Source organism: Dendrobates tinctorius, unplaced genomic scaffold (assembly GCF_039654945.1).
Source record: "Dendrobates tinctorius isolate UK_male_01 unplaced genomic scaffold, ASM3965494v1 ptg000169l, whole genome shotgun sequence".
Classification (NCBI taxonomy): Eukaryota; Metazoa; Chordata; class Amphibia; order Anura; family Dendrobatidae; genus Dendrobates; species Dendrobates tinctorius.
The window spans coordinates 1,905,001-1,929,354 of record NW_027361836.1 but is presented as its reverse complement, the minus strand read 5'-3'; the positions used below and the strand labels follow the sequence as shown (position 1 = coordinate 1,929,354).

The window sequence follows — 24,354 nt, the reverse complement described above, 5'->3', positions numbered from 1 at the left end:
AGCGATATTGCTAGCGACATCGCTGTGTCTGATACTTACCTACGACCCGCTCCCCCGCTGGTTATCGCTGATCGCGCGAGAACGTTCAGGACCGCATCTCGTCGTCAGCTTCCTGCGGCGCTTCCTGTGGAGAGACGAGCGACGCGTGGAGCCGGGCGGGAGGACGCAGGATCGCCGCGTCTGACAGGTAAGTAGCGATCCCCGTCGCCAGCAATGTCGCTGGTGAGATCTGCCTGTGTGGCAGCTCACTAGCGACCACTTAGCGATGCACCAGCGATCCTGACCGCGTCATATCGCTGGTCGGGATCGCTGGTACATCGCTAAGTGTGACAGTACCTTAAGTTAGAAGCAGCAAATCACTTTGTGTGGAGATTCATCAGATTCCTGTATAGCACACAATGTATTACAGAAAACAAAAAGGAAGCAATTCTCAGCTGGTGTCCAAACAAGCAGCTCATCCTGGCACAGGTAAAGAACAGTACAGGACATATAGTGCCGTCATACGCTGGAGAAATTCGCAATTAGTCAACCAATCAGCACATGCGCTTCACTAATACAGGTGTTTTACCAGAAAAATACCCATTCTGGTTGGCTGTGTCTTCAATCACACGTAGTGCCAAATGGCTGTGCCTGTCGTATGGTATGTTGAATGCAGCATCAAGTTAAAGTGGGCCAGAAAAGACCACTATTATATTGCTCAGATTGATTTCAATGGCAAATGATGAAATATGTATGCAGTCTGACCCTTTCAAGAAACTTTTCAGAATAAACGGTTTTGTATATACGGCTCTGGCAAAAATTAAGAGACCACTGCAATATTTTCAGTTTGTCTGATTTTTCTCTTTATAGGTATATTTGAGTAAAATTAAAAGAACAATTTAAGTCTATAAACTTCTCACAACAGGTCTCCGAATTTCCAAGCACTAAATTTTGTATTTTTTTTCTGACAAAGAAAAATGGTCAAAATTATTTTAAAAAAAAGTTGTTGTCAGACCTCAAATAATGCAAAGAAAACAAGTTCATAATCATTTAGGAACAACAATACTAATGTTTTAACTCAGGAAGAGTTCAGAAATCAATATTTTGTGGAATAACCATGATTCTTAAAAACAGCTTTCATGCGTCTTGGCATGCTTGCCACCAGTCTCTCACACTGCTTCTGGCGCAAAAATTTAAGAAGATCTTCCTTGTTTGATGGCTTGTGACTATCCATCATCCTCTTGATTACTTTCCAGAGGTTTTCAATGGGGTTCAGGTCTGGAGATTGGGCTGGCCATGACAGGGTCTTGATGTGGTGGTCTCTTAATTTTTGCCAGACCTGTAGATAAGGAATACCACCATTTCTGGTCAATATACAGTATGACTTGTACCCTGCAAGTTTCTTACTTTTTCTTATAGTATACTACTGATGAGAGTTTGTTTGTTTTTTTTTTTTACATAGCTCACGGTAAGCAATGAATATGTGTCACGTTGTACCTTCCAAGAATTTGGCTTGCCCTTCTTCAGTGGCCACTCCTGGGGAGCTAACAGAGGATGACGAATCCACAAGACTTTCGGTGGGGCTATCTGTGGTTATTTCTGTAGGCGATCCATTCAGGGAGCTTTGCACGCTCGTCTGACTGGGACTTGTAGCAGGAGGGGGTAGCACAGAAGAAAAAGAAGAGTCACACATGGGTGCAGATGATGGTGCCGAAATGTGTGCCATTCTCTAGCTCTGCAACATAAAAAAATTAATATTTGATTAAATACGGTACATGTTGCAGGCCATTCTGCATAATGTAAGAGACATGACAACTTTATTCCCTTACATCCTCCACAGTTTTAATAAAATCATATGAATAAACTACATTATACACATCGTCATGTACAGTGGGTACGGAAAGTATTCAGACCCCTTTAAATTTCTCATAATGTACACTCTGCGCCCCATCAACTGAAAAAACACAAACAAAAACAAATGTAGAAATTGTTGCAAATTTATTAAAAAAATAAAAACTGAAATATCACATGGTCATAAGTATTCAGACCCTTTGCTCAGACACTCATATTTAAGTCACATGCTGTCCATTTCTTTGTGATCCTCCTTGAGATGGTTCTACTCCTTCATTAGAGTCCAGCTGTGTTTAATTAAACTGATAGGACTTGATATGTAAAGGCGAACACCTGTCTATATAAGACCTCACAGCTCATAGTGCATGTCAGGCCAAATGAGAAGCATGTTAGATCCGCTTTGTCCAAGTCACAAAAACTGGCAATTCCATATACATTCAAACCAATAGGGGCAGCAATTATACTGTAACTAGTAAGAACCAAGCATAAATAAAAATACAAGTTTATTAGACCAATAATAAAATCCATATAAAAAACAGCTACTTATCTACTTATCCATACTTTCAGTGAACATACCCCAAGGGGACACCAACCAACCACAAATCACAATATCCAAAACAGTATTTAAAGGGTAAGAGAAAAAACCTTGCACATGATATATATCAAAAAAGGAACACATATATGGAAATGATTATATATACTATATTCTCTAAAAGAGGAAAAAACATAAATTAAGTGCCAATGGTTTTAATGTTCAATTTGTGCCTTTAGGCATAAATAACATATTCCATAGACACCCTAAACCATATCAATATATATCAAATTAGATGTGACCTCTCAATTCTAATGTCCAATAAATTTAAGTGAGCCACATTGCTATTGTCCCAATGACAATCCATACAAAAAGTGCAATAAAGTTACTTACATTAGCATCAATGAAAATAATAATTGTGGTGGTGAACCCCTGCGCCCTGATGCGCGTTTCGCCTGTTCGCTTCTTCTGCACCAAAATGCAACACGTTGCGTTCGGAGCAGGTCGCCTCACCATCAAAACAACGCATGCGGAGGCATCCACATACATTGGCACGGCCTGCGTACCTAATGCTAAAGATAGGGTAAGCAAGCCGCATGCCGACGGAGACCGAGCTGACTGGAGGAGGTGCGGCCATGGGCGGAGCTTCACGGAGGAAGTCCGCAGTCCTCCTCAGCTCCTCCATACACAAATGTGAAACCGCCTTAGCCAAAACGTGTTGCATATCCAATGAGTGCATTCATACTCTTGGAAATAAATTGCTATTCCAGGTTTCGAATCTTATGCAATGTGATTTTTTTTTCTAACCCTCCCATTTGTAAAATAAAAAAAAAAAAAAAAAAAAAAAAAAAAAGCGAAAACCGTTATATAGAACCTTAGTGATGGATGCCTGGCGATCACTCTATCTCTAACCTTCATAGACTTGTGCCCCACTAAGGGTCCTTTACAGGAGTAGATTTTCAGCTCGAAATGAACGTCTGTCAAAAACATCACAAGTGGATTAGCGTTGGTTTGGCTCCATCCACATGAAGCGATCATCACCAGACGATAATTTGTACAATCATTTGGGCACATACAGTCTCATTATTGTCAGCGGCAATGTGCGTCCCAAAAAAAAAAAGAGGATTTTACTGCTCAAATAAAAGACGTGACCAAATGTTTGCTCACTTGATTCGTGGACATGTTTTAAACTGACCACCAACAGAACAAAATCATTAGACTGTGTAAAATGGGCCAAGACAAAGAGCAGTGAAGGTAGTGCCATGTAGCGGACATGAATGGACGACCAAGTTACATCGCACAGCAGTGTTCGGGCTGCACCCATCTCTGCTCGGACATGGGCTTATAAACCATATAGTGCCCCTAGTAAAATTGTACCACAAATTGTATACTGGACATATGGAGATCAGTCCTCGTCATGTTGGATTATATGTGACCTGTATAGTTTTCTCAAAAGTTTACATACCCCGGCAGAATTTTTGCTTTGTTGGCCTTTTTTCAGAGAATATGAATGATAACACCAAAACTTTTTCTCCACTCATGGTTAGTGGTTGGGTGAAGCCATTTATTGTCAAACTACTGTGTTTTCGCTTTTTAAATCATAATGACAACCCAAAACATCCAAATGACACTGATCAAAAGTTCACATACCCTATTTCTTAATACTGTGCATTACCCCTTCTAATATCAATGACAGCTTGAAGTCTTTTGTGGTATTTGTGGATGAGGTTCTTTCTTTTCTCAGATGGTAAAGTTGCCCACTCTTATTGGCAAAAAGCCTCCAGTTCCTGTAAATTCCTGGTCTGTCTAGCACAAACTGCGCACTTGACATCTCCCCAGAGTAGCTCAATGATGTTGAGGTTAGGAGACTAAGATGGCCACTCCAGAACCTTCAATTTATTTTGCTGTAGGCAATGACAGGTCGACTTGGCCTTGTGATTTGGATCGTTGTCCTGTTGGAACGTCCAAGTACATCCCATGCGTAGCTTCCAGGCTGATGATTGCAAATTTGCCTCTAATTTGCTGAAAACGTGCTGGATTCATCTTTCCTTCAACTTTGAACAAGTTTCCTGAGCCTTTGTAAATCACACATCCCGAAAACATCAGCAATCCACCTCTGTGCTTTACAGTAGGAATGGTGTTCCTTTCATCATAGGACTTGTTGACCTCTCTCCAAATGTAAGACTTATGGTTGTGGCCAAAAAGTTCAATTTTGGTCTCATCACTCCAAATTACCTTGTTCCAGAAGTTTTCAGGCTTGTTTCTGTGCTGTTTAGCATATTGTAGGCAAGATACTTTGTGGCATGCAGCCCATTTTTCTTCAAGTGCCTCCTTATTGTGCATCTTGAAACAACCACACCGCTAGTTTTCAGAGAGTCCAGTATTTCAGCTGATGTTATTCGTGGGTTTTCCTTTGCATCCCAAACAATTTTCCTGGCAGTTATGGCCGATATTTTTGTTGGTCTACCTGACTGTGGTTTTGTTTTTACAGAGCCCCTGATTTTCCATTTGTTAATCACAGTTTGACTGCTGCTGACTGGCATTATTAATTCCTTACATATCTTTTTGTATCCCTTTTCCTGTTTCTATACAGTTCAACTACCTTTTCCCGTAGATCCGTCGACAATTCTTTTGCTTTCCCCAAGATTCACAATCCAGAAACGTCAGTGGCTGGATGAAAGATGCAAGAGTCTGTCTGGATCCCAGAAACTCACTCAGCTTTTATGCACACACACTATTTATTCAAACCCATTTGTGTCAACTTCTGTGCATGTTATCAGGTAAAAATCACCAGGGTATGTAAACTTTTGATCAGGGTCATTTGGATGTTTTGGGTTGACATTATGATTTAAAAAGAGAACACATAGTAGTTTGACAATAAATGGCTTCACCTAACCACGAGTGGAGAAAAACTTTTGGGGTTATCATTCATATTCTCTGAAAAAACGCCAAGAAAGCAAAAATTCTGCCGGGGTATGTAAACTTTTGAGCACAACTGTATATCTAGCATTCATCTCGATCACTGGCACACACAGCAATGTGTGTACTAATGGCCTACACTGTAGTAATAATGGCCGCAGGTAAAGTACGGCTTATGGTGTGAGGATACAACCATTCACAAATGCACAGGTTTTGTTTGGCAGGCAGGACACATGCAGGTCCTCCATGTGGAGGTTTTATGCTGATCACCATAGCAACTCTGTATATTACATCACCCCGACAAGATGGCCCTGCTGATTCACAGGTAGCACACATGGAACAAGCCTTCCTGAACAGCGGCTTGCTCACTGCATCACATACACATCTACTCTTCATCATTTCTGAGGTTGGCTCTAGGAAATGTAAGCCTTTATTTACCATTGGTAAATGGCCAACCAGCGGATGGCGCTCCCCCAGCCGTACAGAGGAGAGAGTATTTGTAACTGGATCGCACCCATAAATTGGTGTCCGAGTACTCAGCAGAGCGGGGTGTAATACCCCTAAAAAAAAAAACATAAAACATCACTGGCTACTCTTACACAGCAAGACTACTTTTCGGATTATAAGACGCACTTTTTTCCCCCCAAATTTGGGGAGAAAGTGGGGGTGCATCTTATAATGCATATATACCTTACCGCTACCGTTGCTGCAGGCTGGGATGAGCAGTGCTGTGGGTGCCCGGCAGTGCTGCCCAGTGCTCCTGCAGGGGACTCTGACGACATTTTGTGAGAGGCCAGAGCCCCCCACAGTTCCATGGTTTCCTGTGCGGTGGACTCCGGGAAAATGGCCACCGGGGGCGGCGCATGCGCAGATGTTGATATGAATAATAGTAATGTGTGTAGGGAAGAAGAATGAAAAAAGTGAAAATGCTGAATAATGAAGGTCTGTAAGAAATGTAAATATCATGGCTAATGATAGAGGATCTATGTGTTGTAAATGAAGGCATGACATTTAAGTGACAACTGAGATATGGCAGGTAAAAATCACATTGATAAACGCAGAAGCGCAGCAACACTGAGTAAGGCCTGTTTCACACTTCCGTTTTTTCAAATCCGTCAAAATCCGTTGTTTTCCGTTAAAAAACGGATCCGCCATTTTTTGCAGGATCCGTTTTTTTTGTCCCATAGACTTCCATTACGGTTACCGCGGATCCGTCAAAAAAACGGATCCGTTTTTTTAAAAACGGATCCGTTTGCATCAGTTTCCGTCAAAAAAACGGAAACGGATCCGTTTGGCGGACACAAAAACGGAAGTGTGAAACAGGCCTAAGGAGAAATGAAAAAACAGAAATGACCTCATACATAGAACAGGGAGTCATATTGACTGCTGAATTACCACACTCATAGGACGCCTCTCATTAGGGCTCATACTCACTTGCGAGAGGCATCACTATGAATTCACCTCGCAACTACTAAAGACTACACAGGGATATTATTCTGTGTTTCAACGAGGAAGGGTAGCCACAAATGGCCATTATTGAGCATGGACAGGACACATTTTTTAAATCGCTGCAAAAGAACAAAAAAATAAAGTGAATTAAAAATTGCATGTTTTCGTACACATTAAAATAAACATGCTTCATTTGCAATATGTGTGGGGCACAAAAGCGCATTGCAAAACCCTGTCTCATGTCAACAGAGCAAGTACATTTTATTTTAAAGGGAATCTCTCACTAGTTTTTTTCTACCTTAACAGCGAAAGAGACCCTGATTCCAGCAATGTGCCACTTTCCTGGGTGCAGCAGTTGTGATACAAGCAGTTTTCGGCTGCTTTCTCTGTACATTGTATGTTGTCAGTTAGCTGCTAATCAGTGATGGGGGCGTAGTTAGACCAGGAGGCACAGGGGCAGCTAGTCCAGCAGTTTTCATCTCTTGCTGATAAACACTGATGGTATTGACACTACAGAACACAGCCTAGGACACATCCCTGAAATCAGTGTCTCAGCCTTCATGTCATGCTGCTTTCAGATTCCTTTTAAGGCCTATGTGCGCACGTTGAGCATTTGCTTGCAGAAACGTCTGCATCTCTTGGCAGGAAAAATTCTGCCGCAAAAACACGTGTTTTTGCCATGTTTGTGTATGTGTTTTCTGCATGTGCTTTTGTACAGCAATAGGTTTTTTTTAGCTAAAGATATTTTAAAAAAATAATTTTGTGATTTAATTTCTTGGTTCAACAACACCTTTTTCATGCTGATGCAGTGGCAGGGTAATGGGATTAGGGCTTGGTGTCAGCAGCTGTCATTGACACCTAGGCCTAGGTTTAGTAAAGAAAAGGTGTCAGCCCAACACCCTCATTACTTTTAAAGGGAACCTGTCAGCAGGATTGTGCACAGTAACCTACACACCGTGTCAGGTCAGCGCCATTATACAGAATAAAACGATACCTGCGTTGTTGAAATCCGTCTTGTGCTTATTTCTTTAATCTATATTTTCAGTTTTGTGTTAATGATATGCTCGTGTCCTTATGCGGTGTTGGTGTATGGTATGCTCTTATTAGCAGATTAGAGATCCGATAGCTGCTGTTGCGCAGGCGGCGCCATCGGATCTCTATACATACTAATTGCTGCTACTGCGCAGACGCCCCGGGCACCATTTTCAAAATTACTTTTTCTTTTCCTCGCTTAAGAAAATCTGCAAAAGGGATTAAGTGCACAGTAACCATGGCCGACACCTGCCTGCAGAAGTGCTTTTTTTATTTTATTATGTGATGGCATTCATTATGGAAACTAGGGGGCAGGTCAGTGAGGGATCAGTGACCTGTCAGCAGTCTGCATTCTGAATACCTAATTAGAGCACCACATACACCAACCCCCGCCTTAGGGCACGAGCATATCATTATCACAAAACTGGAAATAAAGATTAAGAAACAGCCACAAGATGTATTTTATCAGCCATGGTATCATTTTATTCAGTAAAACGGCCACGACCTGACACTGTGTACGTTACTATTCACTATCCTGCTGACAGGTTCCCTATAAGCTTGATGACACAAAGCTAGGAGGGATAGCTAATACTAGAGAAGAGAGAGAGAGAGGATTCAAAAAGATATAAATAAACTGGAGCAGTGGGCAGCAGCTAACAGAATGGTTTTTAACAGGGAAAAATTCAAAGTACTACATCTGGGCAATAAAAATGAAAAAAGCATATACAGAATGAGAGGAATAGGGCTAAGCAACAGCACATGTGAAAAAGACTTGGGTATACTAATAGATCACAGACTGAATATGAGTCAACAGTGTGATGCAGCAGCAAAAAAGGCAAATGCAATTCTAGGATGTATTAACAGAAGCATACAGTCTAGATCACGTGAAGTCATTATTGCCCTCTACTCCTCTTTGGTCAGACCTCATCTGGAATATTGTGTCCAGTTTTGGGCACTACATTTTAAAAAAGACATCAACAAACTGGAGCAAGTTCAGAAAAGAGCGACCAGAATGGTGACCGGTCTGCAAACCCTGTCTTATGAGGAAAGGTTGCAGGATTTGGCAATGTTTAGTTTGCAAAAGAGAAGACTGAGAGGAGACTTAATAGCTGTCTACAAATATCTAAAGGGCTGTCACATTGTAGAAGGATCAACTTTATTCTCATTTGCACAAGAAAAGACTAGAAGCAAGGGGATGAAACTGAATGGGAGGAGACAGATTAGATATTAGAAAAAAACTTTTTGACAGTTAGAGTGATCAATGAGTGGAACAGGCTGCCACGAGAAGTGGTGAGTTCTCCTTCAATGGAAGTCTTCAAACAGAGGCTGGACAGACATCTGACTGGGATGATTTAGCGAATCCTGCTTTGAGCAGGGGGTTGGACCAGATGGCCCAGGAGGTCCCTTCCAACTCTACGATTCTACCATAGGTCACTGCTGCAGGGTCACACTGACATCTGACAGCATGACACCGCAGCACTTTGACCAACGGTCCTACCGGCGGTAGCGTTACCGCCAGTCAGAGCTGCTGCACTGGTGCTTCCCACGCTGTCACACAGATGACAGCGTGGGAAACACCATAGGAAGCCAGTAAAAACGCAAACAAAAACTCAGCACATCCGCAAACATTTTTATATTTGCTTTTTTGCTGCGGAGTTGACTGACTCAATTGAAGTCAATGTGCAGGAAACACACAAAGAACTGACATGCTGCAGAAAAAAAAGCACTGCAAACACTCAAAGGAAATGTACTGATCATGTGCACAACACTTCAGGATTGTCATTGAATTAGCTTGCATAAGGATTCCATAGCATTTGTGGCCCATTTCTGTGAGGCAAGAAATCATTAAAAACAGTGTGCACACAGCCTAAAAGGGGTTGCCCAGTGATAACTTATAGATCAACAGTGGTCTGACTGCCGGGACCCGCACCGATCAGCAGAAAGTGGCACTTTTATCTCTATTTGCAGCAGTGCATGTATTTATTCTCTTGGTATTGCAAGAGTAAGAGCAGATTGGTGGAAAGTCGATCATTAATTATTACCAGACAAACCCATTAATACTGCTTTTCTGGTAAAAGGGCCAAAGGGTAAAGCAATGCCTAAACTTTAGCAATAAGTGGAGAAAAAAAACCTACAGTGGGGAAAAAAAGTATTTAGTCAGTCAGCAATAGCGCAAGTTCCACCACTTAAAAAGATGAGAGGCGTCTGTAATTTACATCATAGGTAGACCTCAACTATGGGAGACAAACTGAGAAAAAAAATCCAGAAAATCACATTGTCTGTTTTTTTTTTCATTTTATTTGCATATTATGGTGGAAAATAAGTATTTGGTCAGAAACAAAATTTCATCTCAATACTTTGTGATATATCCTTTGTTGGCAATGACAGAGGTCAAACGTTTTCTGTAAGTCTTCACAAGGTTGCCACACACTGTTGTTGGTATGTTGGCCCATTCCTCTATGCAGATCTCCTCTAGAGCAGTGATGTTTTTGGCTTTTCGCTTGGCAACACGGACTTTCAACTCCCTCCAAAGGTTTTCTATAGGGTTGAGATCTGGAGACTGGCTAGGCCACTCCAGGACCTTGAAATGCTTCTTACGAAGCCACTCCTTCGTTGCCCTGGCGGTGTGCTTTGGATCATTGTCATGTTGAAAGACCCAGCCACGTTTCATCTTCAATGCCCTTGCTGATGGAAGGAGGTTTGCACTCAAAATCTCACGATACATGGCCCCATTCATTCTTTCATGTACCCAGATCAGTCGTCCTGGCCCCTTTGCAGAGAAACAGCCCCAAAGCATGATGTTTCCACCACCATGCTTTACAGTAGGTATGGTGTTTGATGGATGCAACTCAGTATTCTTTTTCCTCCAAACACGACAAGTTGTGTTTCTACCAAACAGTTCCAGTTTGGTTTCATCAGACCATAGGACATTCTCCCAAAACTCCTCTCGATCATCCAAATGCTCTCTAGCAAACTTCAGACGGGCCCGGACATGTACAGGCTTAAGCAGTGGGACACGTCTGGCACTGCAGGATCTGAGTCCATGGTGGCGTAGTGTGTTACTTATGGTAGGCCTTGTTACATTGGTCCCAGCTCTCTGCAGTTCATTCACTAGGTCCCCCCGCGTTGTTCTGGGATTTTTGCTCACCGTTCTTGTGATCATTCTGACCCCACGGGGTGGGATTTTGCGTGGAGCACCAGATCGAGGGAGATTATCAGTGGTCTTGTATGTCTTCCATTTTCTAATTATTGCTCCCACAGTTGATTTCTTCACTCCAAGCTGGTTGGCTATTGCAGATTCAGTCTTCCCAGCCTGGTGCAGGGCTACAATTTTGTTTCTGGTGTACTTTGACAGCTCTTTGGTCTTCACCATAGTGGAGTTTGGAGTCAGACTGTTTGAGGGTGTGCACAGGTGTCTTTTTATACTGATAACAAGTTTAAACAGGTGCCATTACTACAGGTAATGAGTGGAGGAAAGAGGAGACTCTTAAAGAAGAAGTTACAGGTCTGTGAGAGGCAGAAATCTTGATTGCTTGTTTCTGACCAAATACTTATTTTCCACCATAATATGCAAATAAAATGAAAAAAAAAAAAACAGACAATGTGATTTTCTGGATTTCTTTTTCTCAGTTTGTCTCCCATAGTTGAGGTCTACCTACGATGTAAATTACAGACGCCTCTCATCTTTTTAAGTGGTGGAACTTGCACTATTGCTGACTGACTAAATACTTTTTTGCCCCACTGTATATAGCATTGTCTTCCTGGTCAGTTCTGTACAGTCTAGGAACAGTACAATACAATTTCCCTTCCCTACAGTGTCATAACATTGAGTCATCAGATAAACCAGGCACATAGGACCAGCTGCTCTCACAGCAAAGAGCTCTGGATTCCAAGCCTGGGCCAGCAAGACAAGTACTGAATCATCCAGGGTGTTAATATTAAGTTGACGAGCTTTACGTAGAGATACAGATTTTATTTTAAAAGGGAGTCTTGTCAACAGGTTTTTGCTATGTAATCTGAGAGCCTCATCATATATGGGTTGAGACCCCGATTCCAACAATGTGTCATTTGCTGGTCTGAATGCTGTCATTTTCATACAATCCCTGTTTTCTCTGCTGCAGATTCAGCAGTGCTCTAAATGCTGAGCTGTGTATAGCCCTGCCCCCACCACCTCTGATTAGCAATGTACAGTGTACACAGAAATCTGCCAATCAGTGGTGGGGGGGGGCAGGGCTATACACAGTTGACTACTTGGAGACACCTAGTCCTGTAGTAATATTCTCCTTCTGTTAAAGCAGTGGTTTTAGTAAGACAGCAACACACAGCCTAGAAAGTGACACATTACTGGAATTTGGGTCTCTAACACTAGGTCATGCTCATCTCAGATTACATAAACATGCTGTCGGATTCCCTTTAGTTGCATGGTGCATATTACACTGCAGTACGTTACACTCCTGGATTACATGTAAGGTGTACAGGGAGGCTAAGGCTGCGATTGTCAACCGAGTCTATACAGCTGCTACAGATCTGTGCTGCCTTCACATTACAATGAGGTCATTTTCATTAGTCTTAAAGAGTTCTTCTGAAAAAAGAAGTTCGTACCTATCCACAGGACAGGGAACAACCTACCGATGGTCCATCAGAGAACGCCATCTCTGCTTTCTCCAGCAATAGCATAGACCAGAGTTTCCCCATCTCCAGTCCTCAAGGCCCACTAAAAGAGCATCGTTTCAGGATTTCCTTAGTATGGCGTCAGTAATATTTCCATCACCCGGTCAATACTTAGGAAATCCTGAGAACATGACCTGTTGGGGAACAATTTCATAGACTGAGAACGGAGATCAAGCATGCTCTGCTCCGTCCAATGCGAGGCAGGAAAGCCCCATTCTCAGGGCCCAAGAGCCTTAGTCTCGTATCTTTAGGGATCCCAGCGGTCAAACCCCTCAGCAACATAAGGTGGCCATACATAGTCTGCTGAATTCTGAGGTTGTGTACTATTTTATTAGTATGAAGTCCTGGCTCCAGAGATGGCAGATATCAAGGGGGAAGATGTTGAAATGATTTGTCCTCAAGGGAGAACAACAGCAACTAGAAGGCTCTGGCTGACAACACCAAGCTTAGCTAAGGCGAGCATGCATGTGCTGGGGAGGTGTGCTCTGTGCAGAGATCATTGTGCAGGGAGTGGGCCGAGGCGAGCTGTGACCATCACTCATTGAGAATGATGGATCTTGCTGCTTTTCATTATAATCCTGCATGTGATGATAATGAGATAACTGCTGAAAGTTATCATTAAAGAAGAAGGTGTCAATTTTAATAGTCAATGGCTAGAGTGAAAACCGCAAGATTTCAGGATTTTTCAAATACAGATTGTGATGTTAAAAAATAAACACTCCCCCCAAAAAAATTAAATTTAATTTTTTTAATTTAAAAAAAAAGTTTAACAATAGATTTTGGCGACAATCCATTCAAATACAGAAATATAATTAAGATACGGTATATTATAAACTCCCTTGAATGTGTCACTAAAGTCTTATAGCTATATTTTGACATCTTTCAGTCATTTTTTTTAAAATGATTATTTCACAATAGACAAAAGTGAAAAATTGCTAAGAAATGCTACAGTGTTGCTATAGGAGGCCTGGCAACTTTCCTCATTACTCCTAAAGTTATACCCTAATTCAAAGGTATTTTCCCGTGAACAAAGTACATTTTTAATCAATAGATCTTGGAATAACAAGCTTCGTAATTGGATGTGTTAAAAAGGATATTTGGGACTGAAAAAGAAAAAATGTGCCTAAGCGCTAACAGGCAGTTACCAACTACCTACCTGTTGCGTCCGGCGCCGTTCTTTGCTTGCACAGAGCAGTATCAAGACCGCACCTGCTGGTGATTCAGCTGCCTCTGCTGACATGGTGACAGAGCGGGGGCTTGTTTTTCGCTCCGCTTTGTTAACAGGGCAGGACTACAGACATCAGTCTCATTGACAGCCAGATCTGCGCTGCCCAACTGGTGGACGGCACAGGGCTGGGCAAAAAAGGTAGGTACGTAGAAACTACCAGCCTGTTGCACATTTTTTTTTTTTTTTTTTCCCACAAAATTCTGGATATCCCTCTTTAAAACAAAAAAAATAATAATAATAATAATAATAATAATAATAATAATCTTTATTTTTATATAGCGCTAACATATTCCGCAGCGCTTTACAGTTTGCACACATCATCATCACTGTCCCCGATGGGGCTCACAATCTAAATTCCCTATCAGTATGTCTTTGGAGTGTGGGAGGAAACCGGAGTGCCCGGAGGAAACCCACGCAAACACGGGGAGAACATACAAACTCCTTGCAGATGTTGTCCTTGGTGGGATTCGAACCCAGGACCCCAGCGCTGCAAGGCTGCAGCGCTAACCACTGAGCCACCGTGCCGCCCTATGTTCCTTGAAAAATCTTATAAACGTGCGTTCACTGTGAACTGCCTTTTTTTTTTGCCGTGTCTCAATAGGCAGAGCTGCTCCGGTTCATGCTCCTGGCCAGGGACGGAAGATATATAAACTTATTACTGGCGAGTATACAGACAACACAGCAGGCGCTCGCAGCTGCTTCTTTTTGTGAAGTAGCACATTTTCTTGCCTGTTTTATCACAGGAGTGTTTCGGTTGCATCTCCAGCCCTCTGAGTGTGTCGTAAATCAAGTCAGTGACATACGGGATTTGGTGGCTGCTGGATTTATGATAAGCTCCGAGGGCCTGAGATGTAGCAGAAACACTCGCTCCTGTGACAAAACAAGCGGGGAAATTTATTACATCACAGAAAGAAGCAGCCGTGAGCCCCTGCTTTGAGGTTGGTATACACTCTTATGCTTCCTGTGACACGCACTCACTAGGTTCCTGCATGGTTGGACACAGCAAATAAAACAGTATACATGAGGGACATATTTATATTAAAAAAAATATATGTTTGTATGCTGAGATTTTTACACATCCAATTGTGGAACTTATAATGAAATGTTTTAATTAAAATGCATTAAGTTCACCAAATAACCCCTTTAAAGTCACCTCTGTGACAGATACTCCTTAAAGGCTCATCCATAGAGTAGGTGAAGAGTTTGATCCCTAGTCAACCTGTCATTAGGGAGCTAACCGATCACAGACTTCTGTGGTCTGCTTATGGTAAATAGAGAAGCAGTTGTTGTGCCAAGCCATGCATTGTCTATGGCAGCGGTCCCCAACCTTTCTGACCTTGAGAGCCACATTCACCTTAGAGAGAGGGTCGTGAGCCACATCCAGCTCCCACCTCCCTCAAAGTAGTGTCAACCAAAGCCCCCATTACAGGTATAATCATAACCAAAGCTTTTCCTCATAAGTCATTCCAAAGCAGTACACTGAGACGGAGTTCCAGGGGTTGCTCCCACAATACCCCCACTCAGTTTTCTCCCATCAAGGACTCCCAACACACTGTTGCATCCAGCTTCAAGAACCTCCTCTAACAGGTAGTATCATCCTCCATCGTACCATACCTAAATCATCTCTAAACCCCAAGACAGTATATGTGCATCCAGATCTGCTGTTCTGTGCAGGGCTACTCACAAAATTCACCATTTTGCGATGTTCTCTTCATACTAGTTTGCTAGACCTGGAGCTAACACAACAAGCTGGCAGACAGTCGTGAGCCACACTTCATGGGACCGCGAGCCACATGTGGCTCCCGAGCTACAGGTTGGGGACCCCTGGTCTATGGGATGGAAGAAGACAGCCGGGGTCTGTGCTCGGCCATCTTAGGCAGCTGATGGACCAGCACAACACATTCATCACTGTCACTCAACTTTAAAAGGGGGATAAGCAAACCCCATTTTTGAGAAAATATGGTTTCTACAGGTCAGACCCTGCAATCTTGTGCATAGATACAAACCAGACAGGCCTAAATGCATCTGCACTAATACAGGGTGCAATCTTGTGCATTTGTGGTGAAATTCTGATTGCTGGACAACTTCCTAAAAAGCCGATAAAGAGTTCACTACTCTGCACTCTTTGTGTAAGATGCTGTAACATGGGGGGTGGGGGTGTACTTAATTACAGCACTGACTAGGATCTATAAAAGTGATGACAACTATTACACTGATTTAACATAATTACTTCACAGCAAGGTAATTTAGCTAGTAATATTTAACAATTAGGAGAAGTTGCTCAATTACCCCACGTGGTGCAGCACCTGCAGCTACAGCGAATTACACGGATGTATCAAGCCTGAACCTGCGGCTCGTTTGGCGGCTGACGTCCATACAGCAGGATTACACAATCGGGCCTCATGCGGAGCCAGGACGAGGACACCACCTATGTGGAGATGACAAATGCAGGACATCACTGGATGGCAGCCAAGCTTAGGCTGGAGTCACACTGCAGTTACACTGACTCGCATGATACATTTGTGGCCCAATAAACAATTTTTGAGAATGGAAACTTATTAACACTGCAATTCATACACTGCTGTAAATATAAAACAAGAAAAATAACTCAGACGTCCCTGCTCATCTAGAATTTAAAGGGAATCTGTCACCCATATTTAGTAATATCATGTAAAGATATCACTATATTGTGCGTCCCATAAGGATTCTATTCGGGCTTTTGACTCCCCCGGACCCCGCACCTTTGAGGCATAAATACTTTTTTTAGCTTGTTGGTGATGCATGCAAATCGCCGTGGTCCGGTCCAATGGGCGTGGCTTAGTGGTCTTTCCCCCCCCCACCTCTTCAGCTTGCTTCACATAATCTTCGTCTGTGAATACCACCGCTGGTTTCCGCGCTTGCGCAATGTAAAGGCCCCCGGCGCCTGCGCAGTATGCTTTGCCCAACTGTGGGCGAAGCATAAAATCGCTACTGCGCAAGCGCCGGTATTTTTCAGCGTGGTCTATGCCCCGGAAGTCGACACACTTCCGGGGCATAGACGGCACTGGAAAATACCGGCGCTTGCGCAGTATCGATTAAATGCTTCGTCCACAGTTGGGCAAAGCATACTGCGCAGGCACCGGGGGCCTTCACATTGCGCAAGCGCGGAAACCAACGGCGTCTGTGGTATTCATAGACGAAGATTACGTGAAGCAAGCCGAGCAGGTGGGGGGGGGGTGCAGTTTTTCAGGAGCACCTTAAGGGGTGTAGTTTTTATAATGGTGTCACGTTTGGGTATTTTCTATCCTATAGACCCCTCAAAGTGACTTCAAATGTGATGTGGTCCGTAAAAATAAAATGGTGTGGTAAAAATGAGAAATCGCGGGTCAAATTTTAACCCTTATAACTTCCTAACAAAAAAAATTTTGGTTCCAAAATTGTGCTGATGTAAAGTAAACATGTGGGAAATGTTATTTATTAAGTTTTTTGTGTGCCGTATCTCTGTGATTTAAGGGCATAAAAATCTGAAGTTGGAAAATTGTGAAATTTTCAAAATTTTCGCCAAATTTCCGTTTTTTTTTCACAAATAAACGCAAGTTATTTGAATGAAATTTTACCACTAACATGAAGTAAAATATGTCACGAGAAAACAACGTCAGAATCACCGGGATCATAAAGGGACAGTGGTCAGAATTGTAAAAATTGGCCCGGTCATGAACGTGCAAACCACCCTTGGGGGTTAAGGGGTTAAACAGCGAATAGAGGTGCGGCGCCATCTTCTCCAGGTCTTTAAATAAACTCCTCCTCACTGCAGTTGTGCAATAAATGTGATTACTGGGACCCCCAGGTTCTTCATGTATCACCTAAACATAAGTGATAAAATGTTCTGTAGGACATCTCCTTTGAATAAGTTGTCTCAGAAAGACCACTCTTTATAAAGAAGGCAGTGTAGCGCTCAGCTGACCGCCATCATTTCACCTTCTCTCACCCCCAGCATTCTGCGGATATTGGCGGAGAAAGCGAAGTTTAGAGGTGATGGAGCATTGCATGCCAGCTGGTCAACTGATTGCATTGCCATGCAGAGCAGGCACACGTCTGCCCCTGCAGGAGGCGCTCCAGAGCGTCAGTATGTCCTAATAGGGGATCATATGGTGACCGCTCATGAAAGTAATACATATTAAAGGGGTTTTCCGGTTAACATTTTACTATCCATAGCCCAGCAAAGGGTTAAAAATATAAATTCATATGTTACTCTCCTGTCCCCATTTCAGCAGTATTTAAGCGACGCTCTCCTATTATGATAAGGCTATAGAGCATGTCACCGCTGCACCTAATTGCTGAGCTCAGCAGCTCGTACTGTCTACATAGTCCAAGCCGCTGAGCTCAGCGACTGCAGTGCACCTAACTGCTGCAGCCAGTCGTAATGTCACCACAACAGCCTGTAAACAGACTGCAGCAGATACGGAGAGGCAGTATTGGAGTATGGAAATGTGAGCATCACCTTTAGGATTCAAAAAGATATAAATAAACTGGAGCAGTGGGCAGCAACTAACAGAATGGTTTTTAACAGGGAAAAATGCAAAGTACTACATCTGGGCAATAAAAATGAAAAAAGCATATACAGAATGGGAGGGATAGGCCTAAGCAACAGCACATGTGAAAAAGACTTGGGTATACTAATAAGATCACAGACTGAATAGGAGTCAACAGTGTGATGCAGCAGCAAAAAAGGCAAATGCAATTCTAGGATGTATTAACAGAAGCATACAGTCTAGATCACGTGAAGTCATTATTTCCCTCTACTCCTCTTTGATCAGACTTCATCTGGAATATTGTGTCCAGTTTTGGACACCACATTTTAAAAAAAGGCATCAACAAACTGGAGCAAGTTCAGAAAAGAGCGACCAGAATGGTGACCGGTCTGCAAACCCTGTCTTATGAGGAAAGGTTGAAGGATTTGGGAATGTTTAGTTTGCAAAAGAGAAGACTGAGAGGAGACTTAATAGCTGTCTACAAATATCTAAAGGGCTGTCACATTGTAGAAGGATCAACTTTATTCTCATTTGCACAAGGAAAGACTAGAAGCAATGGGATGAAACTGAATGGGAGGAGACACAGATTAGATATTAGAAAAAACTTTTTGACAGTTAGAGTGATCAATGAGTGGAACAAGCTGCCACGAAAAGTGGCGAGTTCTTCTTCAATGGAAGTCTTCAAACAGAGGCTGGACAGACATCTGACTGGGATGATTTAGCGAATCCTGCTTTGAGCAGGGGGTTGGACCAGATGGCCCAGGAGGTCCCTTCCAACTCTACGATTCTATGTTCACATGTTGCTTTTTTTGCTGCGTTTTTTCTGCAACCAAAACTTGATTCTCTTGGCAGTAAAAAAAAAAAAAAAAAGCTGCAGACAAAATTCAGGTTTTGCTGCTTTTTGTGCAGTGTTTTTCAGGATACCAAAATTGAGCTTTGGAAGTATGAACAATACAAGGTGTTAGGTCACTGACTGTGAAACCACAAAACATTTTGTGAAAAGTGCAATCTGATCAATTTATTTATGGGTAAAGGGGCTTTTTTGCTTCTGAAAAAATAGTGACCATTCTGAACAAAACTGCTGGATTAAGGTATAAAACGCCGCCATGAACTCAAGTTATACAAGTTCATGAGAAAACTGCAAACAATTGCAAATGTAAAAACCGCGGGGAAGATGACCTGGTCGGGTATTGATTACTTAACAAATCGTTAGTCTAATTACCGTAAACTGTACTAGGAGTCAGGACAAAGAAATCACAAAAATAAATAGGCTCCACATCTTGCCGCACCAGCGTCATCGTCACCAAAACCGCCGGAAAAACGGATAACTGCGCTTTTGCACTTATTCATTTTTCTATGCGCGAAAAAAGTGCTGAAAGAAGCGACATGCCACAATTTTCAAATACGTAGAAGTTTTCCTATTCAGTCAGAAAAAAAGCATGTGCATGAGATTCCTGAAATCTCAGATTTTGCTCTACTGAAAAAAGGCAGTTTTTAATCTGTATTAAAAAAAAAACACAACAAAAACATGTGAACTTGGCCTCATTGATTTAACCCTCTGTAAGCCTATGGATGATAACATTTAAACAGGAACATTTTTATTTTAACAATGACTATTCCTACTTACATTGCTCTTTTTTCAGTTTGTTTCTTTTTTTTTGTTTATAAATTAATCTTATGTCTCAACGATTCCGTTGCCGCGATGTCAGCATTCACGATCCTGGGGCTCTGCGGTGGAATGGCATGACGCCCTATCAGTGCTGGCGTCACCGTCTCCGCCTTCGGACAAACTGACCATGAAGAAGCAGTCCAGGCTGCAGCTGATCTCCTCTTCATGTTGAGTTTGTCCGAAAGCGGAGAAAGGGACGCCAGCGCAGATTGGGCGCCGGGCATAATGTGTCATTCCACCGCATCACAGCCCTGGGACCATGAGTGCCGGCATGGGAGGGGAGTATAGGCTTTATTAAGTTATCAGGGCAGAACATTTATTTTAAGAAGGGGCTGTCCTAGTAGTGGACAACCCACTTAAAAAAAATAAATAAAAAAATAAAAAAATAAAAAAAAAGTAAACCCAAAGTACCAAAGCACCAGATTCATCAAGACAAACACTGTCCTGATCAAGACAAGCATGAACATGTGCTGGAGGCATATGGCTATTCATCAGTCAAGATTGCTGGACGAGTATGGGGCTCCACTGTGCGTGCTTCGCCAAAAATCCTACTCCAGTCTCTACTGGAGTAAGATTCGTGCCACAGTGAATGCCGCTGCTCATTATGAAATTTTTCAAGCAGCAGTTGCCATGCCCTTGTACCAACGCAGCTCCATCCACTGTCACAGCCGGGCAAAAATGGCGTGAGAACAACAAAAGTCACAACATTTCAGCCAAGCTTTGAGTTCTGCATATGGGGTGGGGGGGGGGCAAGTGCGGACTCATGCCGCATGGTGGACCATAGTGCAGCACGTGAGGGGGAGGGAGTTGGCCGCCTGATGGACTGTTATGCCGTAAGCGGGGGGGATGGGGCCGCGAGTGCCATTGTGCTGTATGTAAGCGGGGGGCCGTGAGGACTATAATAGCACATGTTGGTGCAATGAGGACCGTGATACTGTGTCAAATTACAGATCCAAACGCATTTAAAGAAGACTGGTCAACAGGACATAAGTGTACAGTTTCGGATCATATTTTATTCCTGCTGCTCTCCCGAGTAGTCCGTTTTTAGCTTTTTTTTTTTTTTTTTTTTTACACCAGCTTTAGGCTGTGTGCCCACGTAAGTGGTTTTTTTCGTGTTTAAGCGTTTTTACCGGCAAAAACGCTCAAAAATCGCTTAAAAGAAGCATCCCATTCATTTGAATGCATTTTGCACTTTTTGTGCATATTAATGTTTTTTTCTGGGAAAAAAACGCTTCGCAGTAAAAAAAACGCAGCATGCCCATTAATTTTGCAGAAAAGTCCGCGTTTTTAGCTATTTTCTATGTGTCTGGGAACGCACGTTTTCTGGGAAGGAGTCCGGTTTTCATGCAGACATTTTCTGCATACGTGGGCACATAGCCTTACGGTTCCAGAGGCATGGGCCATTTTATTTATTTAGTGCTAACTTTTATGGCCCTTACAATGGTGAGTGGCTGATGGGAGAATAAAGCTTCATTTCTCCACAGCTCCAGTAAGTGCATGTACAGGGTTTCAACTGAATCTAGCTGCAGATAAAACTGCATTTCTCGAGGTGACAGCAGGGTTGAAAATATTCTGCACGTGACTTTTTTTTTTCTCTTTATAACCGGTCCTGAAAATAAATGAAGTCAAGTTGGCGACCCTGGATGATAGGTTCCCTGTAAGGACTTGCCATGACCATGTATTGGATACAAAGTAGCATAAGAACCTGTCCTTAGTTATTTCAGTTACATAGTTATGGTGCCAGCTCGTGTTCCCTATTACTGCGCCAAAAGTCACAATATCCAAGTCCTACATCTAGCAGCAGACTGCAAATCCCAAGCGGGAACCCATAACGCAGAGACACCGATCTTCTTGTTATCCCTTTAAAAGCCAACAGTGACCATTACAGACTTCTGCATCACACAAAACTTTCCACCAAATGCAACTGTTCCTGGCAGACACATTCTAGATGCGCTGGATTTAGAGGTCTCCCACCAAAGAAAATGATAAAGACTCTTGCCCAGGATTCAGTATCCATTACTCTGGCATAATGGCTAGCATCTCACCATTGTCATATTGAGGCCATGTACCCACGTATGCAGGAAAAAAAAAAAACGGACTCCTCAGGAAAAACGCGCTTTTTTTGCGCGTTTTTTACAGGAGCATCCTCCTGCTCATAGAACAGTTAGAAATGCGAATTTTTCCGCACAATTAATGAGCATGCTGCGTTTTTACAGCAATGCGCTTTTTTTTGTGGTAAAAAACGCTTCAATGTGCACAAAAAGTGCGGTATTCATTAAAATGAATGGGATGCTTCTTGCAAGCGTTTTTTAAGCGTCTTTGCTGGCAAAAACGCTTAAAAAAAAAAAGCTGGGTACACAGCCTTAGGGTTCGCTCACCATGTTTTATCTTCTATGTTATACTATAGGGCACTGCAGAGCTGCAATTTTTTTTTTTCTATAGACCGAATCGGGATCACACGCACCAATTCAAGCCTATGGGTGTGTGTAAAACATTGGACTGCACTCTGAATCCATCCGAGTGCAGTCCGATTTACGTGGGCAATGGAGATATTTAAGTTCTCCGTCATCTCTGCACTTGTGGTATGAATCTCAATGTGAGATATGAGATCCCAGTAAACTGACAGTCAGAGCAGAGTGTGCGCCACGGTCATTACCACAATAGACCAGATTCTCTAGGAAGAGAGAATGATTGCTTATGTGAGTGAGCCCTTGTAGAAAGAGTGCGGGCACAGATGTACATACTTCACTTATGTACCTGGCGTTTGCAGCAAACAACATGGCCCCAATTCATCATCTGTGAATTATTGGAGTCACTTTATTTTTCTTTTGTCTTGTGACATTCACTTATTTTTTTAAGCCAAGATCTAAAAACACTTTAACTTATTTATTTAAAACTGTCTAACAGTTTTTGCTTTTTTTTGTACCTAGTTAAAACTAAAAGTCGCAAACCCTTTAAAACATTGCACATTTATCTAAAAAAATGCACCAAATAAATATAAACTTCACCAGAAACCTTGTTCCGGAAAGGGACTTTGCTGAGCAACAATTGGTAATAGTGCATTACATGAATCTGTCTAAAATATATTGCACAGCTAAGCTGTTCAGGAAAAATAAAAAAAACTTTAAAAAAAATAAAAAAATGGAGCAAAACGTAAATACAATTGTGCTCCAGCCACTAAAAAAAGCAAATTACTTGTGGAAATTGGAGAAACAACATTGATGAATTGGAGCCCATGAATCAAATGTATCGATTACCGAACTCCGGTTCCTCATTTAGTCCCACTGCCCCAGGTGTATAAAATCCAGCCCGTCGCCACACCGCCTGCCTTCACCAACATGTGAGAGTATGGCTGCGGGAAAAGAGCTCCCCGATACCAGCGCGGTGCTGTCATTGGAAGTCACCAGTGTAACAGTTTAGTGAATAAAAATGGCATTAACATCAGCAAAAAAGAAGCGTGCAGCCATGTCCTGTGTTTTCATAGCCGAGAAGCTGCATTCAAACCTTAGGCCATGTTCACATACTCGGTATTTTAAATCAGCGCTTGTAATAATAAAATTAAAAAAAAAATAAATAAAATAAACAAATAGGAGTGGAACAATCAGAGGAAAAGTATAATAGAAGCACGTCCCCACTTCTGGATTTAACACCCACTCCTGGTTTTGGCTTACAGACAGGCTTGGACTGGCCCATAGGAGAACAGGAGAATCCTCCGGTGGGCAGCCACTTTCTTATATGAGTAGACAGTACTTGGCACAATATACTTGAATCATAATCTCTATATATAAAACTGAATGTATGTATGCATGTATGAATGTGTGTATCACCAACCAATCATGAAGCATCTTTCATTTCACCAGAGCTGTTCAAAAGAAGCTGAGCTGTGTTTGGTTGCTATGAGCAACAGTTTTCCTTGCAACCTATCACTAAGTATCTTTCATTTCACCAGAGCTGGTTAAAAGAAGCTGAGCTGTGATTGGTTGCTATGACCAACAGTTTTCCCATTTGACAACACCTCAGCAGACACTGACATGGTGAGAGAAATCTAGCATCCCCGGGAACATAAGCTCCCAGCCATTGTCTGCTCCCAGAAAGGAGCAGAGAGCACATGACAGAAATGTATCCCCCCCTCCCATGGATCAATGGTATGCAAGTTAGGGTAAATCCACTCAGCGTTTTGGTACTGACCCCAGGCCTTTCTTAAAGGAATCTCCGGTATGGAAGGCAGGGCAAATCCATCCAGTGCTTTGGTTCTGACCCCAGGCCTCTCTTAAAGGGATCCCCGATATAGAAGTTAGGACCGTTCCACTCAGCGCTGTGGTTCTGACCCCAGTCTCTCTTAAAGGGATCATTGGTATGGAAGTTAGGGCAATTCTACTCAACGCTCTGGTTCTGACCCCAGGCCACTCTTAAAGGGATGGGACGATGTGGGATATTAGGGGTAGTAGTTCGGTAGCTTTGACGGGATGATGTGAGATATTAGGGGTAGTATTCCGGTATCTCTGGCTGACGG

At 42.5% G+C, this 24,354-nt stretch overlaps 1 protein-coding gene across 4 annotated transcripts in view; it reads right to left on the bottom strand.

Moving 5' to 3' along the window:
- The window catches only part of LOC141053730 (double-stranded RNA-binding protein Staufen homolog 2-like), a 32,597-nt gene that overhangs the window by 4,336 nt on the left and 3,907 nt on the right, over positions 1 to 24,354 (bottom strand). For 3 of the 4 annotated variants that reach the window (XM_073550785.1, XM_073550782.1, XM_073550784.1), the window contains exon 2: positions 1,477 to 1,714. In XM_073550785.1, the coding sequence (XP_073406886.1) occupies positions 1,477 to 1,705 (229 nt within the window). In that variant the 5' untranslated portion in view covers positions 1,706 to 1,714. Of the gene's footprint in view, positions 1 to 1,476; positions 1,715 to 15,950; positions 16,090 to 24,354 lie in introns of all 4 variants that reach the window. The other variant, XM_073550783.1, reaches the window with a different exon arrangement.